At 42.6% G+C, this 20,858-nt stretch overlaps 1 protein-coding gene across 1 annotated transcript; it reads left to right on the forward strand.

Annotated features, from left to right (window-relative positions):
- Nucleotides 1-2,216: 2,216 nt before the first annotated feature.
- On the forward strand, nucleotides 2,217-20,594 carry map1b (microtubule-associated protein 1B). The gene is made up of 8 exons (XM_080477095.1): nucleotides 2,217-2,229; nucleotides 2,316-2,653; nucleotides 4,562-4,663; nucleotides 11,409-11,491; nucleotides 12,227-12,367; nucleotides 13,166-18,335; nucleotides 18,464-18,696; nucleotides 18,863-20,594. Exons 2-8 carry the CDS (start codon nucleotides 2,470-2,472, stop codon nucleotides 19,016-19,018), a joined length of 6,069 nt encoding a protein of 2,022 aa, XP_080333221.1. The 5' UTR covers nucleotides 2,217-2,229; nucleotides 2,316-2,469; the 3' UTR covers nucleotides 19,019-20,594.
- The last annotated feature ends 264 nt before the right edge of the window (nucleotides 20,595-20,858 follow it).

Raw genomic sequence — 20,858 nt, forward strand, 5'->3', positions numbered from 1 at the left:
TTCCTTTGTTGTCTATGCTCATGACCTGGGGCATCACAGGGTTTGGTATGTTGTAGAACCCCCTCAGAGTTTAGAGTTTGTGAATTATTAAAATAAACCCCCTCTTCATTTTTTTTTTTTTTTTTTTACTCTGCCCTTCAAAAGCCAAGCATAAATCCTCCCAGACCTGTCCATCAAACCTCGCTCCGAAAGCTATGACAACCCCCAAAACACTCTCCCTCACACACACACACACACACACACACACACACACACACACACACACACACACACACACACACACACACACACACACACACACACACACACACACACACACACACACACACACACACACACACACACACACACACACACACACACATATACAGGTCCATCTCATCCTTGCCTGTACGGCGGAGGGCTTCTGGTGGCTCCACTGTTGTATATTTAATGCCTTCCTGCTTTTCCCAGTTGTGTATAATGAATGTTTGATACCCCCCTCCTCCCCCCTATGACCCCGGGTGCATCTCTCCCAATCAAGCCGGCCCACCGGGTCACAAAGGTGCTGAAATATTCACATCCAGGAGCTGCTGAGTGGACTTGTGTTCCTGAAAGCCTTCTTTAAAGTCAATAACACACCTGCAGCGGCTCCCATCCAGACTGCAGCACATCAATGAGGGTCGCCGAGAGGCGAATCCGTGGACCAGAAAACGCTCGAGTGCAACATTTTCTGTCTCTCCCGGACTGCGTCCGTTCATTTCGAAACCTTGACTCCTGCAACAGTTGACTGCACATCTAAAATCTCTCTGCGTCCACAGAGATCAGTGTTTCGGCAGTTGGATTATCCGTCAGTAAAAAAACCCAAACATCTTTTTTGTTTTTTTATGTTCATATCACAAGACAGAGCGACTCGATGCTGCCAACTGCGTTTAACATCCACAAAGAGTCCCGCTTCCTTTCTGAGGAAATACGACAGACGGGATGCTTGTGATCTCACTTCTTTTCATTTGATATTCACTTGTAGTTGTTCATCTTTAACCCCGCCTCTCTGTTCTGGCGTTTCTTTCATGTGTGAGCTCGACTTTTTAATGGAAGTTTTTCCTCAATCAAAGCGATTTCTTCAAGCAAAAGTCTCAAAACTCTCTCTTGGAGAGAGCTCAAATACGTTCACATGTGAAGGATACTTTGAGACAAGGATGCCACGATATTAGTTTTTAGGATTATAGGATTTATAATGTGCACAATCTGTAAGTCTGACTGTTGCTGTTGACAGATTATCTAATAACTGATGTACTCTTGAAGTAAAGCTGAAGAGACGTCACTTATAGTTAGGTGTTAAAAAAATCTCTACACTCAAACTGATTCATAAACAAATGATAAAGTCACGAGAACTTTGGCAATTGTTGGACTTCCTAATCTCATGCTGGTAATCACTTACTTGCATTTTATTGTGACAAACCGTGATCTTATAAACACTTATTCCCAACACTTCTTATAAAGCAGATTGAGAAGAACAAAGTGAAGAAGGAAGCACTATGAGAAGGCATTGGTGTCAATATAATCTGGATTTTTACAAAAATTAAATCACTTATTTCGTGTCCTACTATCAGTAAGCATGTACAGCTTCATCACAATCTGTCCTCATGTTTTTGAGTTTTCCTGTTCACCAACCAACCAACTAACCAACCAACCAACCAACCAACCAACCAACCAACCCATTAAACAATTACTACAGAAAATGACTATAATCTCAACATAAAGCCAATTTTATTCAGGTGCAAAAGACAGTGTAATGTCCAATAAGCATCTCCTATAGCTGTTGCATTATGCCTGTTTTTTTTAAAATAAGGAATTTGTTTTTTAAAAATCAATGTTTTCTTTGAAATGGCAATCTACGTTGTGGTGTGACAGGCCGAATTGGAGCCTCTTACGGGGCCAGTTGTGGCGCACAGGCCTTATGTTTGACACCCTTGACTTAATAAGTCAAAAATGTATGTTTGTTTTTTTGGTTGTTTTTGTTTCTTCCTTATTTGTGATAATCTACATCTTTCCTTTTTGGGAAATTATTCCTCAATTCAAAGATTCTGTTTTCAAGCCATTTTGTTGCTGAGCAGAACTCAAACTCACTTTTGTCATCTTTATATTTAAGTAACAAGTGATGAAGAATCCAGTCCTGGTGAATATGTGGCCTATAATGAAATGACTTCCGGGGGCGTCTGATTTGGTGCGGATGACATCAGCTGAGGAGTGAGTGTGCGGAAAAAAAAGAAAAGCCGGCGCCCTCTCCTCTCTTCTCTCCGGGAATATGACACAATGTCTGCTGGTATAAAAAGCTAGGGCCACTCCTCTCACGGCTGCACTTGCATGTCTGGAGACTCTGCAGCGAATCAAGGGAGGAGGCTGCTGCTGCTGCGCTGCTGCTGCTGTTGCCTGGATCCGACGCGCGCACTGGAGCGACAGTGAGAGTGAACGAGACAAGAGGAGAGGATGGCCACCCTGGTACAATCCGCAGACATGGAGACTTTGGGCGGCCAGAGCACCGCCGGCGCGTCTCCGACATCCTCCACCCCCTCGCAGCACTTCAACGACAGCAAATTCTACCTGCTGGTGGTTATCGGGGAGATGGTATCCGACGACCACCTCAAGTGTGCGATCGCGGACATAGAGAAAGGTAAGATGGAGCTTTGCCGAGGTGGGTGTGGGCCACCGACAGCTTTAACTTTATGTCTCAATGACAACTTGAAAAGGAGTGCGGAACTTGGAACCAAACCAAGCAACCATCGTCGCACCTGTTTGAATGTAAGGATTTTTTTTTATTTTTTACGCACGATGCAGCGGTGCCTATTACGCAAATCAATGCGTAATTAACAACTGATATGAGAACTGCATTATCTGTGCTTTAATTTCAAGCGACAGAGACTTGGTGCTGTTGATAAAAGGTTATTGAAGATCACCTCTCCAGCGTCATCCTCGTAATCTAACGCCACATAACCCCAATTCCCACATCTTGTATTCTCTGCGCCACACTCGGTGTGTTGATCGGCGGTTTGGATTCAGTATCATTTCTTTATCAGTCATAATCAGCTGCGGGCCCGCTTGTTGTCATCCTCACACGTGGGCCAGGTCTTGTAATAAAGCTGACTGCAATGATTCAGCATCGATTTTTTTTTTTTTTTTTTTGAGGGTGGGGGGGGGGGGGGGGGGTCGGGGGGTCTATGCGTCAATAATGCAGGATATCGCATTTCTCTTAGTCCAGCTGCGTTTAACTTCCGCAGCTTCTTGCGAGATTTTTTTATTCACATGCGTCAGGCTTTTGTTTCACACTCGCAGCCACAAGCGACACCACCGGGTTTTATTTATTTATTTATTTTTCTTATACCTTTTGTATTTTAGTCATCTAAGCTGCGGAAGCTCAATAAAGACGCTTTGTGTCTGAAAAGCGCAGTGATTGTTTGTCCTCTGACAGGGACGTCAGATTAAGTCTCTGTTTTTCCCGTGGGTAAGATTTTCTCCATCATCAGCAGCAGCAGCAGCAGCATCCAGCTCTCTCATCCCTCAACCCCACACCGGCTGGTGGGCGTGGCCCTGTCCGCACTGCGGTCCCTACGGAAAGCCACAAGGGCCGATCTCCATCCCGAGCAGGGCGTTTTAGAAGCTTCACAGCTGCTGTACTGGGCCACAGACCTCCGTTCTATCATAAAGGAGAGGAGATTATGACGCAGTGACAGTGGATTTGGGGCAAATTAAGTTGTTTTTATACATTCGAGGAAGCAGAATGCTCCGAAAGTAGAAATATCGCCTTCTATATGTTGTTTACTTTTCCAGAATGGCATAGAAAGAGTATTTGTGACAGGAGGATTAAAGATCGAGACTTAGTCGAACCTGTTGGAGTCACGGTTGATAATATTTGACTTTTGCATCCGTCATTTATAGGTTTGTGTGCTCTCCAATAAAAATAGTGACACTGAAAGTCAGTTAGTTTTGTTTTTGTTGTTTTTGGACATCACGTCTCAGAGTCTTTTCTCTGTTGAGTTATTTGTATTAAGTTCGATGTTGCCCACAGGCAAATGACAAAACAGCTTTTATCAGCCTCATCTGTCATTTTAAGTGTTTTTAATCTAACTGAAGCCGTTGAATTAACTAGCAAAGGGTCAAAGTTGAAAATCACTTTAATGATAACAGGTTTCATGCGAGAAATAAACTGAATTCCTCTCATTTAAGTCACATTTTTTGTGCTACGAACTGGCTTAAGGCCTTCATCAGGGCTTGACAATGCATAATTACCGAGCGGATGATCCCACAGTGACTCAGCACAGCGGAAGCTGCTGCTGCCTCTGGAGTTTGGAGCATGCAAAACACAAACCAGACTATAGATATTTCCTATTATTGATTAATTTCCTCCTGCCAAATCAGTCTAAACGTGTTCACTTTGGGAGTTTCCGATGATGTGTAGAGTGATGGTGACACTTTTCTCATTTGCTGAATGTGTGCCAGGATGTCGCTGGGCCGTCAGCTCCTCGGAAAGTAATGGCGGTGCACTTTCTCATGTTTGTTTTTTGTTTTTTTCTGTGACTTTCAGGGATCCGGTCATGGGACACAAACCTGATTGACTGCAACCTGGACCAGGAGCTCAAGTTGTTTGTCTCCAGACACTCGGCTCGATTCTCTGCAGATGTCAAAGGTAAAGTGGCACTGAATTACATTTTCACTGAGCATTTTACGTGGTCAATTCATTAACTATAAATCCCTCTAAAATACAGAATACATACATTTTTGAAGTAGGTAAAGAAATATTGAAATTACTTTCAAATATTGCCTTGAAACTCGGTTTTATAGTAAGTCCTGCACACAAATCTTGCTTGAATAAAATGGCATGTAAGCATTAAGAATCTCTACTGAAAATAGCAAATTTACATTGGAAAAGTCAGACATATGTACACATTTCTATCCATATCATGGATGGATGGATGGATGGATAGATGGAAGGATGGATGGGTAGAAAATGTAAGATAATTTTGTCACTTTTCTTTTTAAAACCGGTTTTAAGAGCCGCTCTGTACATGACGTTGATGATCATGGTGATGAATAAAGATTTAGTGCATTACATTTAACTCTTTTTAATGGCCCATTTTGTAATTTGACAGCAGTACCAACACCTTAAATGGAATTCTCTCCCACTGGAATTTGAGGAATTGCCATAAAGCAATTGAAAATATGCAAAGAAAACTCTTTAACGCATTTCTGTACACTGAAGTTCCTTCTGATAAAAGACTTTATATTATCTTTTCTGTCAAATCAAGCAATATAGAGATGTGGAAGATGAGTAAGACTATTATACTATACTATATAACTGAATAAAGACACACTATCCACTCTGTAAACCTTCTCAGGTTCAATTCTGACATGTAATAATAACAGATCGGCTTTTTATCTATGCAAAATAAATATTTTAGTACCATGAAGGAATTCATGGCTTGAAAACTGCCCTATATCATGCAGACATAGGATATGAACTGTATATTAGGGTTAAATGTTTTCGGAAAAAGATGTTTTTAAACAGGTGAAACAAAAAAAGACATGTAAAACTACTTTAAAAAGACTTTTCCACAAATATATTAATTGCAGTGTGTTTTCACATAGAAACAGCAGCATGATGTTAATCTGATGTATGAGTGTTTATAAATCCACAGCCAGAAACCATTTAGTTAATTTAGATATGTTCATCGCTTAAAAAAGAATAAAGATAAAAGCATAGTTTACTCATTCAGTAAAATGCTGTCAGGAGTGAAAGTAAACTAGAATATTCTGAATAGTTAATGTGTGTATAGCTAGGTCATTTTTATGTATTTAAGGTATATATCTTAAACCCAGTATAGGGGCATTCATTGAAAGGAAGGATTTTAAAGTATACAACTCAACAAACTCATTTCAGGAACTGTATATTTTTTTTCTTCAAGATCAAATGTTTTTTAGTAGCATCAAACTATTTTTCTTATTATGAAGAGAGTGATGAACACAAATGGGAGCAAAAAACAGCAAAGTGTACTTCTACAAAGATGACAATAAATCAATAAACCTCAACCAAGGTTCAAATATCTGAATGTAGAGTGCCATACAGTAGCTATTTAAGCATGACTTATTTAAACTTTTACTTACTTTAGTTGAAAGAAGGAGAAAATTCTGTTAAGGAATTTAGTCACTTGGGTTAAAAATGAAAAATAGCTGCAGGATCTTGTCTTGTCTTGTCTTGTCCTGTCCTACCTTACCTTACCTTACCTTACCTTACCTTACCTTACCTTACCTTACCTTACCTTACCTTACCTTACCTTACCTTACCCTGTCTTGTCTTGTCCTACCATACCCTACCCTACCCTATCGTACTGTACTGTACCCTATTGTAGAGTACCCTACTTCACCTGATCCTACCTGACCCTGTCTTGTCTTCTCTTGTCCTACCCTACCCTACCCTACCTTACCTTACCTTACCTTACCTGACCTTACCTTACCCTACTTTACCTTGTCTTGTCTTGTCTTGTCCTGCCCTATCCTACTCTATCCTACCATACCATACCATACCTTACCCTGTCTTGTATTGTCTTGTCTTGTCTTGTCTTGTCTTGTCTTGTCATCTCATCACCACTTTGTCTCTCAGCAGTGTATAATGTCTCATTCTAGTCATCTATAACTTCCTCGCAGGTTCCTTCCTGTAGTGCAGGTTTTATTACCTTTTCCCTTGATACACCCGCTCAGCATTTTGTTGCACAGCGTTTTGTTTTTATCGCCGTGTCGTTTTTCAAGGTGAAGGCGTGGCTCCATCAAGATGGAAGCGGTCCAGTGTGGCGGGGTCATGTGGGCCTGTCAGTGGGCAGCGCAGCCTTGACGGTCAGCAGCAGTTAACGCCTCTGCTTGGCCGCGCTCCACCATGGACGCGAGCAGCGGGGGGCGCCGCACTCGGTCAGCTGCATAACGGGATGATCCAACTGCTGCAAACTAAATCAGCATATTTTCCTTGATGCATCAATAATTCTCTAAAATGGACATAAAGTCGCAAAATGAAGAGGGCTACAATATGAAATAGCATTTTATACGGTGCTCCAGTTTCACCGCGTCTTGTTCTCACTAAGAACAAGCCCATTTCTTTCCTCTCGTATGCCGTTGCCGTGCAACTAGATGCTCAGTTGATTCGGGAGTAATTAGCAGCGTGGGATCCCTGGAGGCAAGTGTCCACGAAAATAAAGGAGGGAGGAGAAGTGAGAGGGGAGAGGTTGTTCAAAGAAGGAGCTTTGAAGGAAAGAGCGAGAGTGCAGGAAAGAACAAGATGATCACAGATCGGAGTGATAAATTACTGGAGAGGTGACGGGATTTGAATGTCAGTGCCGTCTATGTAGAAAAATTTGAATAATTTTCTGTAGTAATGCACAGAGTGGCAATTTCATGAAGCCTCAAGCGGGGGGTTTCTCTCCTTTAATGCATTCTCTGGGTGACATCAACTATACGTTACACCTTGTTCAGGGATTTTTATGAATGGAAGAAAGACATTTTTAACATAAACATAGATCACCTCCATAAATACCCTTGTTTGCTTCTTTTTTCCCCTGACGATTCGAGGACACTCCCTTTTTCATGTGTGCGTGGAAAATTAAAGTTGCAACGTCTGATTAGACAAGTATTTATTTTTATTTAAACAACTCCTCAAGCAAGAAAAGAAATCATTGTCGCCACACCCTAAAAACAGTTTCAGGAACACCTTCCAGTCGCATTGACGTGAGTTCGATTCCCCCGTCTTGCCTTGTCCATACGTCAATGTCACCTTGAGGAAAGACACCGATCCCCAAATCCACCAACTAAAGGGGCTCGATAGAAGACCCCCAGTCTCTCCCTCATGGATATTTGATACCCATGCTTACGTATGGTTTTCCCAGCACTCTGCTTTGTGTGCAGGCACCGGCCTAAAATAAACCTCCCTCAGCCACAAAGCCTTGCTTACTGATGGGATTGTTGAAAACACTGCAGTTTAAGATCAATAATGAATATAAATCGTGTTTATTCCTCTAATAGGTTTGTCCGAGATGAAGATCTTTGTAATGGTCGTCAACATTTTCCATATCCGCTTATATTTATAGGTGGAGAAACTCTAATGGAAAGATGTTGGTGAAACATTAGACATCACCAGTTACTGCAATTTTTTTTTTCTCCCTTCAAGCTGTCGCTCAATCCTACCGGCTTAATCCTAACGATAATAGCTGAATATGAGCTGACGAATTGATCGTTATTGATAGAAATAAATCTTTCACCTCACTTAGCTTCACGCCCAGACATGTTATGTATGCCAGATCCCTGTTGACGCCCGGCGGTGTGGGGACGCGGAAGCTGAAAGTCACAGAGGTCAATTATTCTGTCACATGGTGGAAGGAAAATGAAGGCAGGTGCTGACACAAACACAGGGGATCCACCTGAGGGAGTGAAATTCTGTTGTGCTTTTTTTTATTTTATTTTTTTCCCCCAAAGCTAAAAAGAAAGAAGCGCTGAATTGAGTTGTTCCACTGATCTATTTTTGGCACGGTGCCATCCGCATTGATGTTCCCGTCTGGTTCAGTCTGTGGCAGGCGGGCCACACCAGTCTTGCACTTTCTATCGGGCCGGAAGGAGAGTGCTCAGCGATGCACGTCCGCATTACCTCGACTCCCGCTGAGACGGGGCAGCACCGGGCATCCCGACTTTTCATCTCGATAAGGGTAACTGTCAGCGTCAAGCAAGCTCCGGTGCACAATCGCTCATGTTTGATGGTTTGTCTTCGACACGTCATGGGCGGGCGTGACAGTGGCTCTTACCGACTGAAGGCTCGGTGCATTTTGAGGTTAATCTCACAAAGGGCCAGCAACCGGGGCGTTGCCCGCGAGTGGAGACAAAGGAAACTGAAGATGTGTCTTTATTGCATTAGCGGTTACAGACATGGCCTGTGTACAGTAGCTGGAGCGGGGACTGATTGCTCGCTGATGTCACAGAGTCATGAAAAGTGTTGAGGAGCTTGTCATTTGTGCATGAAGAGATGGGTGATTATGGGTGATTATGGTCCGTTTTATTATAGATAAATGACAACTGAGTGAGTTTATGAGACTAAATATTCTCAAATAGCACTCGATGTCTGATATTAACAAGTTGTGTTATCTATTTTTTATCGGAACAGCATTCTCTGCTGCTCATCTGGGTTTTACGACTCAAAATGTTCCTCTGTTTTACTGGTTACTGGTTTACTGGTTTACTGTTTCACTGGTTTAATAATGTATGTAAAGTGTATTTTGAAAAATTAATTGTGTATTATTATTATTATTATATGAAAACCTCTTGTCTCCAACACTCATTTGCATCACTTGTTCATTGTTAAATTGCCACCTATGAGTGACATTGTTAATGTTTTTGTGGATAATGACATTTATAACTATTTGAACTGAAAAACAAGAAACATTAAAAACATACAGATATAAATCTGCTGCTAATAATGAGGAAAAAGTCCCTTCAGCCCCTCCCAAACGACCAAATCAGTCGCTTTTCTTCATTTACGTATCCTCATGTTGAATTTTATACCAAAGCTCTGAATTACAGTCATGGCGACGTTATTTTTCCCCTCCGCACAACAACCGCCATAAAGCAAAATGCAATATGGAAACAGCTAACGGGGGGACAAGAGCAAAGGAAATAACACAACCTGGAGTCATTATTTCTACCTTCATTCAAGTCCCCAAATTACTGAACTCTAATGGTCATATAGTGCGTCGGGGCTGCAGCAGTGAATGCCAGAGCTTTTCCATATGGAGTGACAGCTCCTCTGGGAGAAGCTGTGGAGTTAATGGCTGTCTGTTCCATGATGAGAATCTGCTATATGAAATATGTATGGAGGAATCAGCCGAGCAGTCAAATGACTGCTGCAGAATTACGTCTCTGGAGACGGAGCACACCTCCAACAGCGCGCCTCCGAATTTAAAGCCTATATGCAGGCACTTACAGCCCTCGCACGTGCACACCCGATTCTTACCCTCATCTTCTCATGCCAGTGCCAGCGTTTCTTCGGCCTTTACCGGAAGGAAATTGATCCAAATTACCGACACGAGGCGTATTTGTGTGTGTGTGTGTGGGAGGGATTTATTGATTGGTGCATTTAAGCAGAAATGTGATAAGGAAGAGAAACAAAGAGAGGGAGCCTGTGAGGTTGATTAAGTGAAGCTTGTGCTGGGATGAATAATGATGCTGGAGATACCATGTTCCTGTCACATCAGCTGAGCTGGAGGAACCCCCGCCCCACCCACCCCCAACCCCACCCCCAACCTCTCCCACTCCCACCCCCCAAAACACACATGCTGTCAGTCCGATCGAACTGTTATAATAATCAATCATCCACAAGCTGGGATGATGGATCGTGAGCCTGTCGCAGCCCCCTGTTCATTTTCTGCAAGACGGCTCGGTCTTATGAGAGGAGAAAGCAGCTAATTTCAAACAGCAGCACGCTGAATTATTATTTCAGCTCAGATCGTATTGAGACTGGACAACTGGTCGTCATTACGAAACTTTAATATTGTTGGATATCTCATAGGAACAAGGCCAAGCAATAAAGTTTGACTTCTTTAATTCCTATTCATGTATGAAAGGATAGATGGATTTGGTGCACTTGAGTAACTTTAACATTTCATGACAATTACACAGAAAACAGCTGTACCCGAGTATTTGCACCTCCACTGAAGCAAGACAGACTCAAACTAAATGCTTGACTAAGACAACGGGTGATGCAGGAGGAATTACTTCCTCACAGGTTTTAATGTCAAGATGTGGGACTCAGCAGGAAGGTGGGGGTGTTATTCTTCATTCTCTGGAGATTTGAGCCATCTTAGTGATAAAGAGCTTTACGCTGCAGAGGCCATTACCATTTACACAACCACAGTGCAGCTGGGACGTTGTATGTTTGACTGATGAGTTGATGAATTCAAGTCGATGCTCCTCATGAGAACCACAAGAGAGAAAAGTAATAAAGGCTTTGTAATTGCTATTTTAGGCAAATTTCAAACTCTTTTCTTTTTAATGCTTTTTGTGCATAAATGTGTCATTTTTAAATGCATGGCTGCTTTACAGACATTACAAGCATGTAATCACTTTATTCACAATTCTTTAGTGAGCTTTCTTTTCTTTATAATTTTTATTCAAAAGAGAAACAGAATCAATAACTGACTAGACGGTACCTTAAGTCATTGCCTTTATAGCCCAATAAATACAACAATCTATTGTGTCCATGTGTATTCTGGCACGCTTTCTGGAATAGGCACTAAATTTTGAGATATTAACCTTCCTTCTTTTTTTTCGTTCTTTTTTTTTGTTTTTGTGTCTAATCAGCAATCTTAAACTTGTTTTAATGTACTTATTGTCTACCTTTTCTCCAGGGCAGAGAATTCTTCACCATAAAAGTAATATCCTGGAGACGGTGGTGCTTATCAACCCTTCAGATGATGCTGTCAGTACTGAGGTAAGAATCGGTTTTAGCAGTGATCGCTGACATTTCCATTCACTAAATCCATTACGAAGCTGGTAATGGATTTACAGCTTCATAATTCTGAGTATATTTACACCTGACTGTCCATAATTAGTTTCTTTTGACTGCAACAACAACAACAAAAAGCCAGAGGAATCATAAAAGACTACATAAATGCTTCATTTATTACTGAAAAAAACCAAGTGCAGCCTTTTAAGGTTTGCTTTGTGCAGCAGAAAGAAACAGCAGGGATAAAAGCACAGACGATATGATTTTTTCTTTTTTCTTTTTTCTTTTCTTGTGTCACTGCATCTTTTCAGCATTGCCTCCACCCCCGGCCATGTCTTCAGTCAAACTGTGCATTAATAATGTCTCACTACACAGCAGGGCTGACCTGGCCAGTCGCCCAGAACAGCTGATGTTGCTGAAGACAAAGAGTACCAGAAAGGGGAGAAAAGAGGCAGAGAGATGGAGGGATAAGAGCAAACTTAGCTCGGTGGACAGCAAGCAAACACGTCAGCTCATTAGCTAATGTACTGGAGTCGAGTAAAACTGGGGATAATTCAAATGCAGCCAAAACATTGAACTGCCTGCTGCAGCGATCAGGCTGTATGTCCGCTCTCTCTCCACCATTGGGCAATTTCTTGCCTTTTTTTAGGTTGTTGCATCGAGTAAAGACATTTATCGTCATGTTATGTGAAAGTTAAAAGCTGTTTTCTTTATTTCCAGGTTCGGTTGATGATCTCAGACACCGCCAGGCACAAACTTTTGGTTCTCTCCGGGCAATGCACTGAAAACACTGGGGAGCTGATTCTTCAGTCCGGATCTTTCTCTTTCTTCAAATTCATCGACATATTCACCGACCAAGAGGTGAGCCAACAGGGAGGAGGAGGGAGGAGATTCTTGTTCACGGGTTATAAAGCAGGGACGTGCAGCCAGAGGCAGCACACAACAAATAATGATAAAAACACATTTAGAAACATGTGGATAGCGGCATGTGCGTCACGGTAGGGGCCATTTCTGAAGCACACAGGTTCCAGGACCAAACCAGAGAGTCAAGTTCAGTATTGTGGTCTTGGTTTTTTGTTTTGCTGATGGCAAAAAAATGTAAGTTTCATATCCAAGCTTAAGGATGAAATTGACCTTTCTGTAAAAATGTATTGAAATTAGAAAATATTACATTTTATAATCACTCTATATTCTAGTTCACAATTTTTAAATTGCCGTAAAATATTAAAAAAAATATTCCTCTAACAAAAACTATAGGAGGAGTGATAATGATCTTTATTTTTTTGCTTAAAACTTCAAAGTTGATTGATGAAGATGCATACAGCTGTGTCTCTGAATGCAACATTGTGATTGGGCCAAATAAGCACTTTAGTCATAAGTGTGTAAATAATTTTTATATGAGATATTAAACACAGTCAGTCAGTCACAACAGTCTTTGTGCATGCTCATAAAGTCATTTAAGCTCTTCTGTTGTGCTCCTGAATATGTATATCTTACTGCAATTCACTGCTAAAAACATAACGTAAATACAAATGCATTGAGATCTTTTTTTTTTTTTGCAGACATTGCAATATTGCAATAAGACAATGAAGAATCATTGACACATACCACATCTGATATTGCAATAAATAAAAGTCACTTATTTTCTCTCATGTCCAGATTGGTGAATTGCTCAGCACAATTCACCCAGCAAACAAAGCCAACCTTACACTGTCGTGCCCTGAGCAAGGCGACTGGAAAAACTCCAACCTGGACAAACACAACCTGCAGGAATTCATCAACATGAAACTAAACTCGGCTCTCATCCTCCCTGAGATGGAGGGACTCTCAGAGTTCACAGAGTACTTATCCGAATCAGTGGAGATCCCGTCTCCTTTTGACATGTTAGAGCCACCAACCTCAGGGGGATTCCTCAAACTCTCCAAACCGTGCTGCTACATCTTTCCCGGCGGTCATGGCGACTCCGCTCTCTTTGCCGTCAACGGCTTTAACATGCTGATTAATGGCGGCTCAGATCGGAGGTCCTGCTTCTGGAAGCTTGTGAGACATCTGGACCGAGTGGACTCCATCCTCCTGACTCACATCGGGGACGACAATCTGCCGGGCATCAACAGCATGCTGCAGAGGAAGATTTCAGAGCTTGAAGAGGAGCAGTCACAGGGTTCCACAGCTAACAGTGACTGGGTGAAGAACATGATCTCTCCCGATATTGGTGTAGTATTTGTGAATTTTCCCGAAAACCTGGATCACCCTGAGCCTCACTATAGAGTGCGCAAGAATATTGAGGAGGCAGCATTCACTCAGCAGTTTCTCGCCAAGCTAAATCTGAGGATTGAGCCTTTGCAGAGGCCTGTGGGAAATGCAATTGAGCCAATAACACTTTTTCAGAAAATGGGTGTTGGTAAGCTGGAGATGTATGTGCTTAATCCATCAAAAAATAGCAAAGACATGCAGCACTTTATGAAGCAGTGGACAGGCAGTGAAAAAGACACCACATCCATTCTGCTTCCAAATGGGAAAGAATCTGAGTTTCCTCTCTCTTACATGACTTCTATCTCTTCACTCATCGTCTGGCACCCTGCAAATCCCACAGATAAGGTGGTACGAGTCCTCTTTCCTGGAAATGCTACCCAATATCAAGTCTTTGAAGGTTTAGAAAAGCTGAAGCACTTGGACTTCCTGAAGCAACCAGTCGTTACTCAGAAACTGCTGTCTTCAAACATGCCATCAACGCCGACTCTCAAGCAAGCCAAGATGAAGCACAGAACAGACAGCAAAGAGAGCTTAAAGTCTACCCCAAGGCCATCTCCAAGCAAAAACATCAGGAAGGAATCAAAAGAGGAAAACCCAGAGAAGGCAAAGACAGAATCAGAATCCGTTCATGAAAAAACACAAAAGACAGAGAAAAAAGATAAGGCATTACCAAAAAAGGAAAAGACAAAGGCACCTGAAAAAGAATCAAAAGCAAAGGCAGAGCAGGCAGCCCAAAATGATACTCCGGAAAAGAAGAAGTCTGAAATGAAACCCAAAGTTGAAAAGGAAAAGATTGTCAAAAAGGACAGCAAAGCGTCTGTGGAAAAGAAAAAAGAGGTGAAAAAGGAAGTTGTGAAAAAAGATGACACACCCAAACATGAGGCTAAAAAGGATGAGAAGGTAAAGAAAGAGGAGGCAAAGAAAGTCTTAAAAAGGGATATCAGAAGAGAATCCCCAATGAAAGAGAAGAAGGAAGACAAGAAAGATGTGAAAAAGACCTCAAAAGACATAAAGAAGACATCGTCGGGTGAAGAAAAGAATCTCAAACCAAAGCCGCTGAAAAAGGATGATGCTTCGAGAAAAGATGCTGCAGTTCCATCGAAGCTAAAAGACAAAGGAAAGTTAAAGGTGACAAAGAAGGCGGCAAAGGTGGACAGTAGCAAAGTGGCAGCTGCTGCGGCTGCAACTGTTGCTGCTGCAACTGCAGCTGCTGCTGTTATTGCAGACGACCCAGAAGTGGAAAGGTCTATGATGTCCTCACCAGAAGACCTCACAAAGGACTTTGAGGAGCTTAAAGCTGAAGAGTTGGTCGAGGATGATGCAACTGTACAACAAAACGAGGAAGCGGAGCCTGTGATGATTCACCATGAAGAAACAATACAGACTAAAGAGTCTCCAGAGGCATTAGAATCTGTGGATGAGGGTATAACCACAACAGAGGCAGAAGGAGACAATGGGGAGACTCCAGAGGAACAAGTCATGAAGGGAAAACTCAATGGACAATCGGAAAAGTTTGAAGATGAGGGCACCGGCATGGAGGAGACATCCGACGGTGTGGATTATGAAGAAAAAGTAGAGATTGAAGAAGCTTATGAACCGCAGCACGTTGAATTACATGAAAATAACCTTGCTTCTTGTGTCGATGAGCACGAAGGCAAACATGAGGAAATGAAGCAGGAATGCAGTGCTGAGGATGAAGACGTTGCAAATAAAAATGTAGAGGTTGAACGTCAAGGTCATAAAGACGCAGAGAGGCCAAATCTCTATATATCAGCTTCTCCTAAGGTGTCCTCACCAGTTTCTCCGGCTGCATCAATCCACGATGAAAGGTTTGTGGTTGGATTTGAGAGTGAAACAGCTTCAGACGATGAGAACAGAGATGAAACCCCAGAGGATTTCACTTCTGGCCACACTCACTCCACTATCGAAGTCTCTAGTGTGCCTACTCCTATGGATGAGATGTTGACTCCTCGGGACATTACAAGCGACGAAGCCACCAATGACGAGACCGAATCTCCATCGCAAGACGTTGGAAAGTTTCAGACATCTGCAACTGGTGAGTTTGACAGAAAGAAACTTTCCCCACTTCAAGACATCCCAGGATCAGATCAGTCTCGAAGTGATGCTACCGAAGGTAGGGACTATAACCATTCTGCTTCCACGATATCTCCGCCTTCACCACTGGAAGAGGACAAATTGGGTCAGGATTTCCTCTTAGCAGGGAAAGCTGAAGGGTTCCCCAATGCTCAAAAGCCATGTGGGGTGTATGATACTGATCCGGCTAGACTCAGTTCAATGTCCACGACAACACCTCTTATACGTTCTCCATCAGTGGAATGCAAACCCACTATTGATTCTCCACCAATGTTTGCTGCTGCCATAGAACTGTCTACCACTCTGGCAGGAAGCACCAGAGCAGCAGCTGATTCTTCCATCAGCCCAGACGACAAGACATTGGAATTAGCTAATTCACCTCAATCCTCTGGCCACACTCCTTATTATCAGTCGCCAGTAGATGAAAAAGCAGGAGTGCTACCAGCTGTGACAGATTCACAGGGTCCAGTAATTGTAGAGGTCACAAGTGATAAAGAAGAGTCCTCTTCCAGAGTTACTCCAGAACCTGGTGAGCGAGAGCTCGAATGTACCTCCCCAGTGGAAAAGCCAGTGTCCTCTCCAAAGAGCCCACTACCACTAGATGATGATTCTCCAACAAGGAAGGAAAGGTCACTCTTTGATATGGATCCGATGAAAACTATAGAAAGTAGTTCAAGCTTTTCCTCGGTGCCACTTACAAAACATGAAGCGGACACCAACCCATTTACAGGTTTCAAAGAAGATAGTAAAATGTCCATTTCAGAGGGCACTACGTCAGACAAGTCCGGAACCCCACTGGAGGAGGTCGTAGCTGAAGATACATTTTCACATTTAGCTTCAGCATCCACAGCTTCTTTGGCCACCAGCTCCTTGCCAGAACCAGCAACTGACTCTCGTTCACTTCATGCTGAGGTCGGCTCTCCTCACTCAACTGAAGTGGATGACTCTTTGTCTGTCTCTGTGGTTCAGACCCCTTCCACCTTTCATGAAGCTGAAGGATCTCCTACCAAGGAAGATAGCCCAAGGCCCATGTCCATCTCACCAGACATTTCACCAAAGACGAAGGGCATGACACAGGACACAAAATCTCCAGAGCACTCTACCATGTCAATAGAGTTTGGGCAGGAGTCACCTGACCATTCCTTGGCCCTTGACTTTAGCAAGCAATCCCCAGAACACCCATCATTGGGCAGCGGCTCACGTGCAACCGAGAATGGCCCGACTGAAGTCGACTACAGCCCCTCAGAGGGAACAGATGTAAGAGCATCTGAAGAGTCCCACACCACACTGGAGAACCCTTTGCATTTTGAAGAAAGTGACTCGGCCCGTGCCCATTCGGCAACGCCATCAGATGCATCTCAGTCAACCCCCTCGGTTACAACCCCATGCCAAATGGCAGAGATGTCTAATGTTGTGACTGAACAAAAAGATAAGTCTCCCATCACCCCAAAGGCGTCCTCGCTCACTCATTCTCCCCGTTCAGATGAGCCATCCCCGGTTCTGGGAAACTCTCCGGGCAAAGACAGCTCCAGTCCAGTTTCGCCATTTGTTGAGAATATTGCTGAATCACACACAGAGACCCCTGAAAAGGCTTCTCCTTCTCCGAAAGCTTCTTCACCATCAGGCATTTCAAAGGAAGCTGCCATTTCTCCAGCAAAGGAGACAAATCCATTTAAATGTGAGGCTTCAACACTTGAGAATAAGTCACCTGTGAGCCCCAAAGTTCCTTCGCCATCATATCTACCTCTCTCTGATCTGCATAACTCTGCCTGTGGCTCCAGAGACCCAGACACCAAAAAGAGCCCATGTGCTCCATCTAAGACAGATGTCGACCTCTGCTTAGTCACTTCATGTGAGTACCGCCATCCAAAGACTGAGCTGTCCCCGTCCTTTATCAATCCTAACCCTCTGGAATACTTTATCAATGAGGAAAATGCCCTGGATGAGGAGAAGCCTTTGGCCAAGTCGGGAGAAGGGCCCCCACCCCCAGAAGGTAAGCTTTCCACCAAGCAATGTGAGGAGACTCCACCTACATCCATCAGCGAATCCGCTCCCTCTCAAACCGATTCAGACGTTCCACCTGGCACAGAAGAGTGTCCATCCATCACAGCGGATGCTAATATCGACTCTGAAGATGACTCAGAAACTCTGCCTACTGACAGAACCCTGACCTACAGGCATGCTGACCCCCCTCCCATGGCACTCAGGGACCCTGCCCCATCCTCAGGCCACCATGACGTCTGCATGGTGGACCCAGAAGCCCTTAAGGCTGAAGAAAACCTCCACAATGCAAATACTGATGGAGGGGAGAAGTCCAACAAGAAAAAGCTCTCAAAAAAGTCGTCATCACCAGCGAGGAAGAGTGGTCTTTTGAAGGTGAAGGACTCAAAGACCGCTTCCCCAAAGAAAGGTGTTGGAGAAGGGAAGGATGCCAAAAATGCAACCAACACGTCTGCATCCAGAGGTGTAAAAAATACATTAGGTGAGTTCTTTTTTGTTAATATTATTACTTATATTCAATTGCGAAAACACATGCTTTTCTTAAATTGTTAATTATCCTATTTGCTCATCATCTAAAGGGAAGGTTATTTTTATTTTTTTCTGATACAGGCAGTGGAAAGGCATCAACGGGGGCATCTCTACCCAATTGCCCTCCCATGTATATGGATTTGGTTTACATCCCCAATCACTGCAGTGCCAAAAATGTGGATGCTGAGTTCTTCAAGCGTGTGCGCTCCTCTTACTATGTGGTCAGTGGCAATGACCAGACAGCTCAGGAACCCAGTCGGGCTGTCCTTGATGCTTTGTTGGAAGGAAAGGCCCAGTGGGGAAACAATATGCAAGTAAGTTTGGAAAATCAATGTAAGAACTGAGTTAAAAGAACTTGCATTTCATTTACATTTTGAGTTTCTTTAGGGTTTTACACACTTTTGAGTTAGTATGTTTTGCAGTATTGTTGGCTTCTGTGAAATCTCAGCATTCATGACTCATTTTAACCCCCGATGTCAGGTCACTCTGATTCCCACCCACGACACTGACGTGATGAGGGAGTGGTACCAGGAGACTCACGACAAGCAGCAGGAGCTGAACATCATGGTCTTGGCCAGCAGCAGCACTGTCGTCATGCAGGATGAGTCCTTCCCCGCATGTAAGATAGAGATGTAAACCTCTTCCGGGGGATTGTTGACTGATGAAGAAAAAAATGTAGCAAAAAGCCTAAGCAGACACTTAAAACACTTATACACAAAGAATGAAATAATCATCTGCAATGAGGATTTACTAACACTAAGCTGACTTTGAGGCGGGTCCATGCAAGGGGCAATGTTAAATGTAATGCATCCCTAAAATCCTCAATGCTTTTGTAAGACACAGATGGATTAAACTGGGTGAAGATTAGCAACCAAAACGACTCGTCGTGATTGTTCAGTGAAGCTGATTCTCATATAGTTCAAAATAACGACGATGTTATTGTCGACGTATTGGCTTTCCTTTGTATCCCAAGAGAAAACAATTATGAGCGCTTTTAATCAATTTTAACTGCTTTTAAGAAATGAATCTTCCCCGCTTCGAGTATGTCCTGACAATAACAGCTGTTATCCACACCAAAGGATAAGAACAATACTTTTTTGTGTTATGCCTTAGGGAATTAAAATGAATGTATAAGAGCCGGTGTGACGGTGTGATGAGTAGCAGCGGGTTTGACGAGTGACTCTAAAGACCGGCGGTCACTTCCTTAAACGAGCGGGTCCAGTAGTGAGTGATGGTAGAAGTAACCAGAAGGGACACTCAGCATTGATTAACAGTAATATGATGTCTCTCTTCTTATTCATCAAGGGTGAATCAGAGTGCCCCTACCATAATCAGAGTGTTCTTTATTTTTTCAGGTTGGCTAGGTTTCATTAGATTCATTTATTTTTATTGAAGTCTGCTTGTTTTGTTTTGGATTATTTTGCTGCTGAGGTGAGATTTTCTTTCTTTCATTTTTTTTTTTTTTTTTTTTTTTTTATGTAAACATAATATTTATTACATTTAAATTATTGCACTTGATTGTCCAGATAGCCTTTTTCGCTGTGCAACAGCGGGTTGCTTCATAATGTTCTCACTTGCCTTTGTCACCGATCTTTTTGAAAAATGGCCTTTTATTTCCGATCGTTTGTTTTATTCCAAGTTCATTTAGGAAGAAAAAAACCTGATCTTATTTCTTATAGTGGTTTTTTATGTAACCAATGAGCTGTGGGGGCATTGCGTTCTCCCCCTGTGAAGCTGGTGAGGCAGGATATTTTCATAAACCTTAAAATGTCTTGTTTTTCTAAAGCATTGTACTATAATTATAAATAGCTTTTCTGGCCAATGAGGCAGTTGGAAGACGCGCATGAGTTACGATACGTTAGGAATTTTCTCTTCTTTAATTCGGGATATTGCTCAGCTTATCATTCAGAACAACAGGGCTAAATGACTGAAAGGAGCATTTATAATTTTTTTTTGCAAGTCGTGCCATGACATATGTATACTAATTTTAACTCCAGCAACTGCTAGTGGCACTGCATGGATATGAAATTTGATAATGGTGGCAGCACATTGTAGATTTCCAGGTTAACGTGGGTCTTTTTTTTTTCTTTTTTTTTCTGGTTTAACTAAAAACTTGATTGAGAGGAAATCGGCTTTTGGGGGTTTTACGAAGGCCAGCACACAGAGATGAGAGTGAGTGACTTGTGTTTAACATGAAAGCACGTAAAGGGGTAAAAAAAAAAAAAAAAAAAAAAAAAAAAACCTTGACACTTTGAACAAGACATACACACAAAGCAGCAAACAGTACTGAGGCCACAGCTCTAACAGGCCAGCTTATGCAGAAACAATCAAATCACAACACGACAGTAACAGGTTTTGACGTTTTCGATAAACTCACCGGATATTTCTGAGACGACGCCAGGTGTTCATGATTCCACTGTTCCAGTTTTCCTTCAGGAGAACCTCAAACTAACACCGCTTACCTTACAGTCAGGCA

Source organism: Lipophrys pholis (assembly GCF_963383615.2).
Source record: "Lipophrys pholis genome assembly, chromosome: 12".
NCBI classification, from domain to species: Eukaryota; Metazoa; Chordata; class Actinopteri; order Blenniiformes; family Blenniidae; genus Lipophrys; species Lipophrys pholis.

What these genes read in the sequence shown, in the direction of transcription:
- map1b (XM_080477095.1), top strand. Translation starts at nt 2,470, where the DNA reads ATGGCCACCCTGGTACAATCCGCAGACATGGAGACTTTGGGCGGCCAG. An exon ending in GATCGCGGACATAGAGAAAG is followed by an intron (nt 2,654 to 4,561) that starts GTAAGATGGAGC and finishes TGTGACTTTCAG; the next exon opens with GGATCCGGTCATGGGACACA. An exon ending in AGGTGTAAAAAATACATTAG is followed by an intron (nt 18,336 to 18,463) that starts GTGAGTTCTTTT and finishes TTTCTGATACAG; the next exon opens with GCAGTGGAAAGGCATCAACG.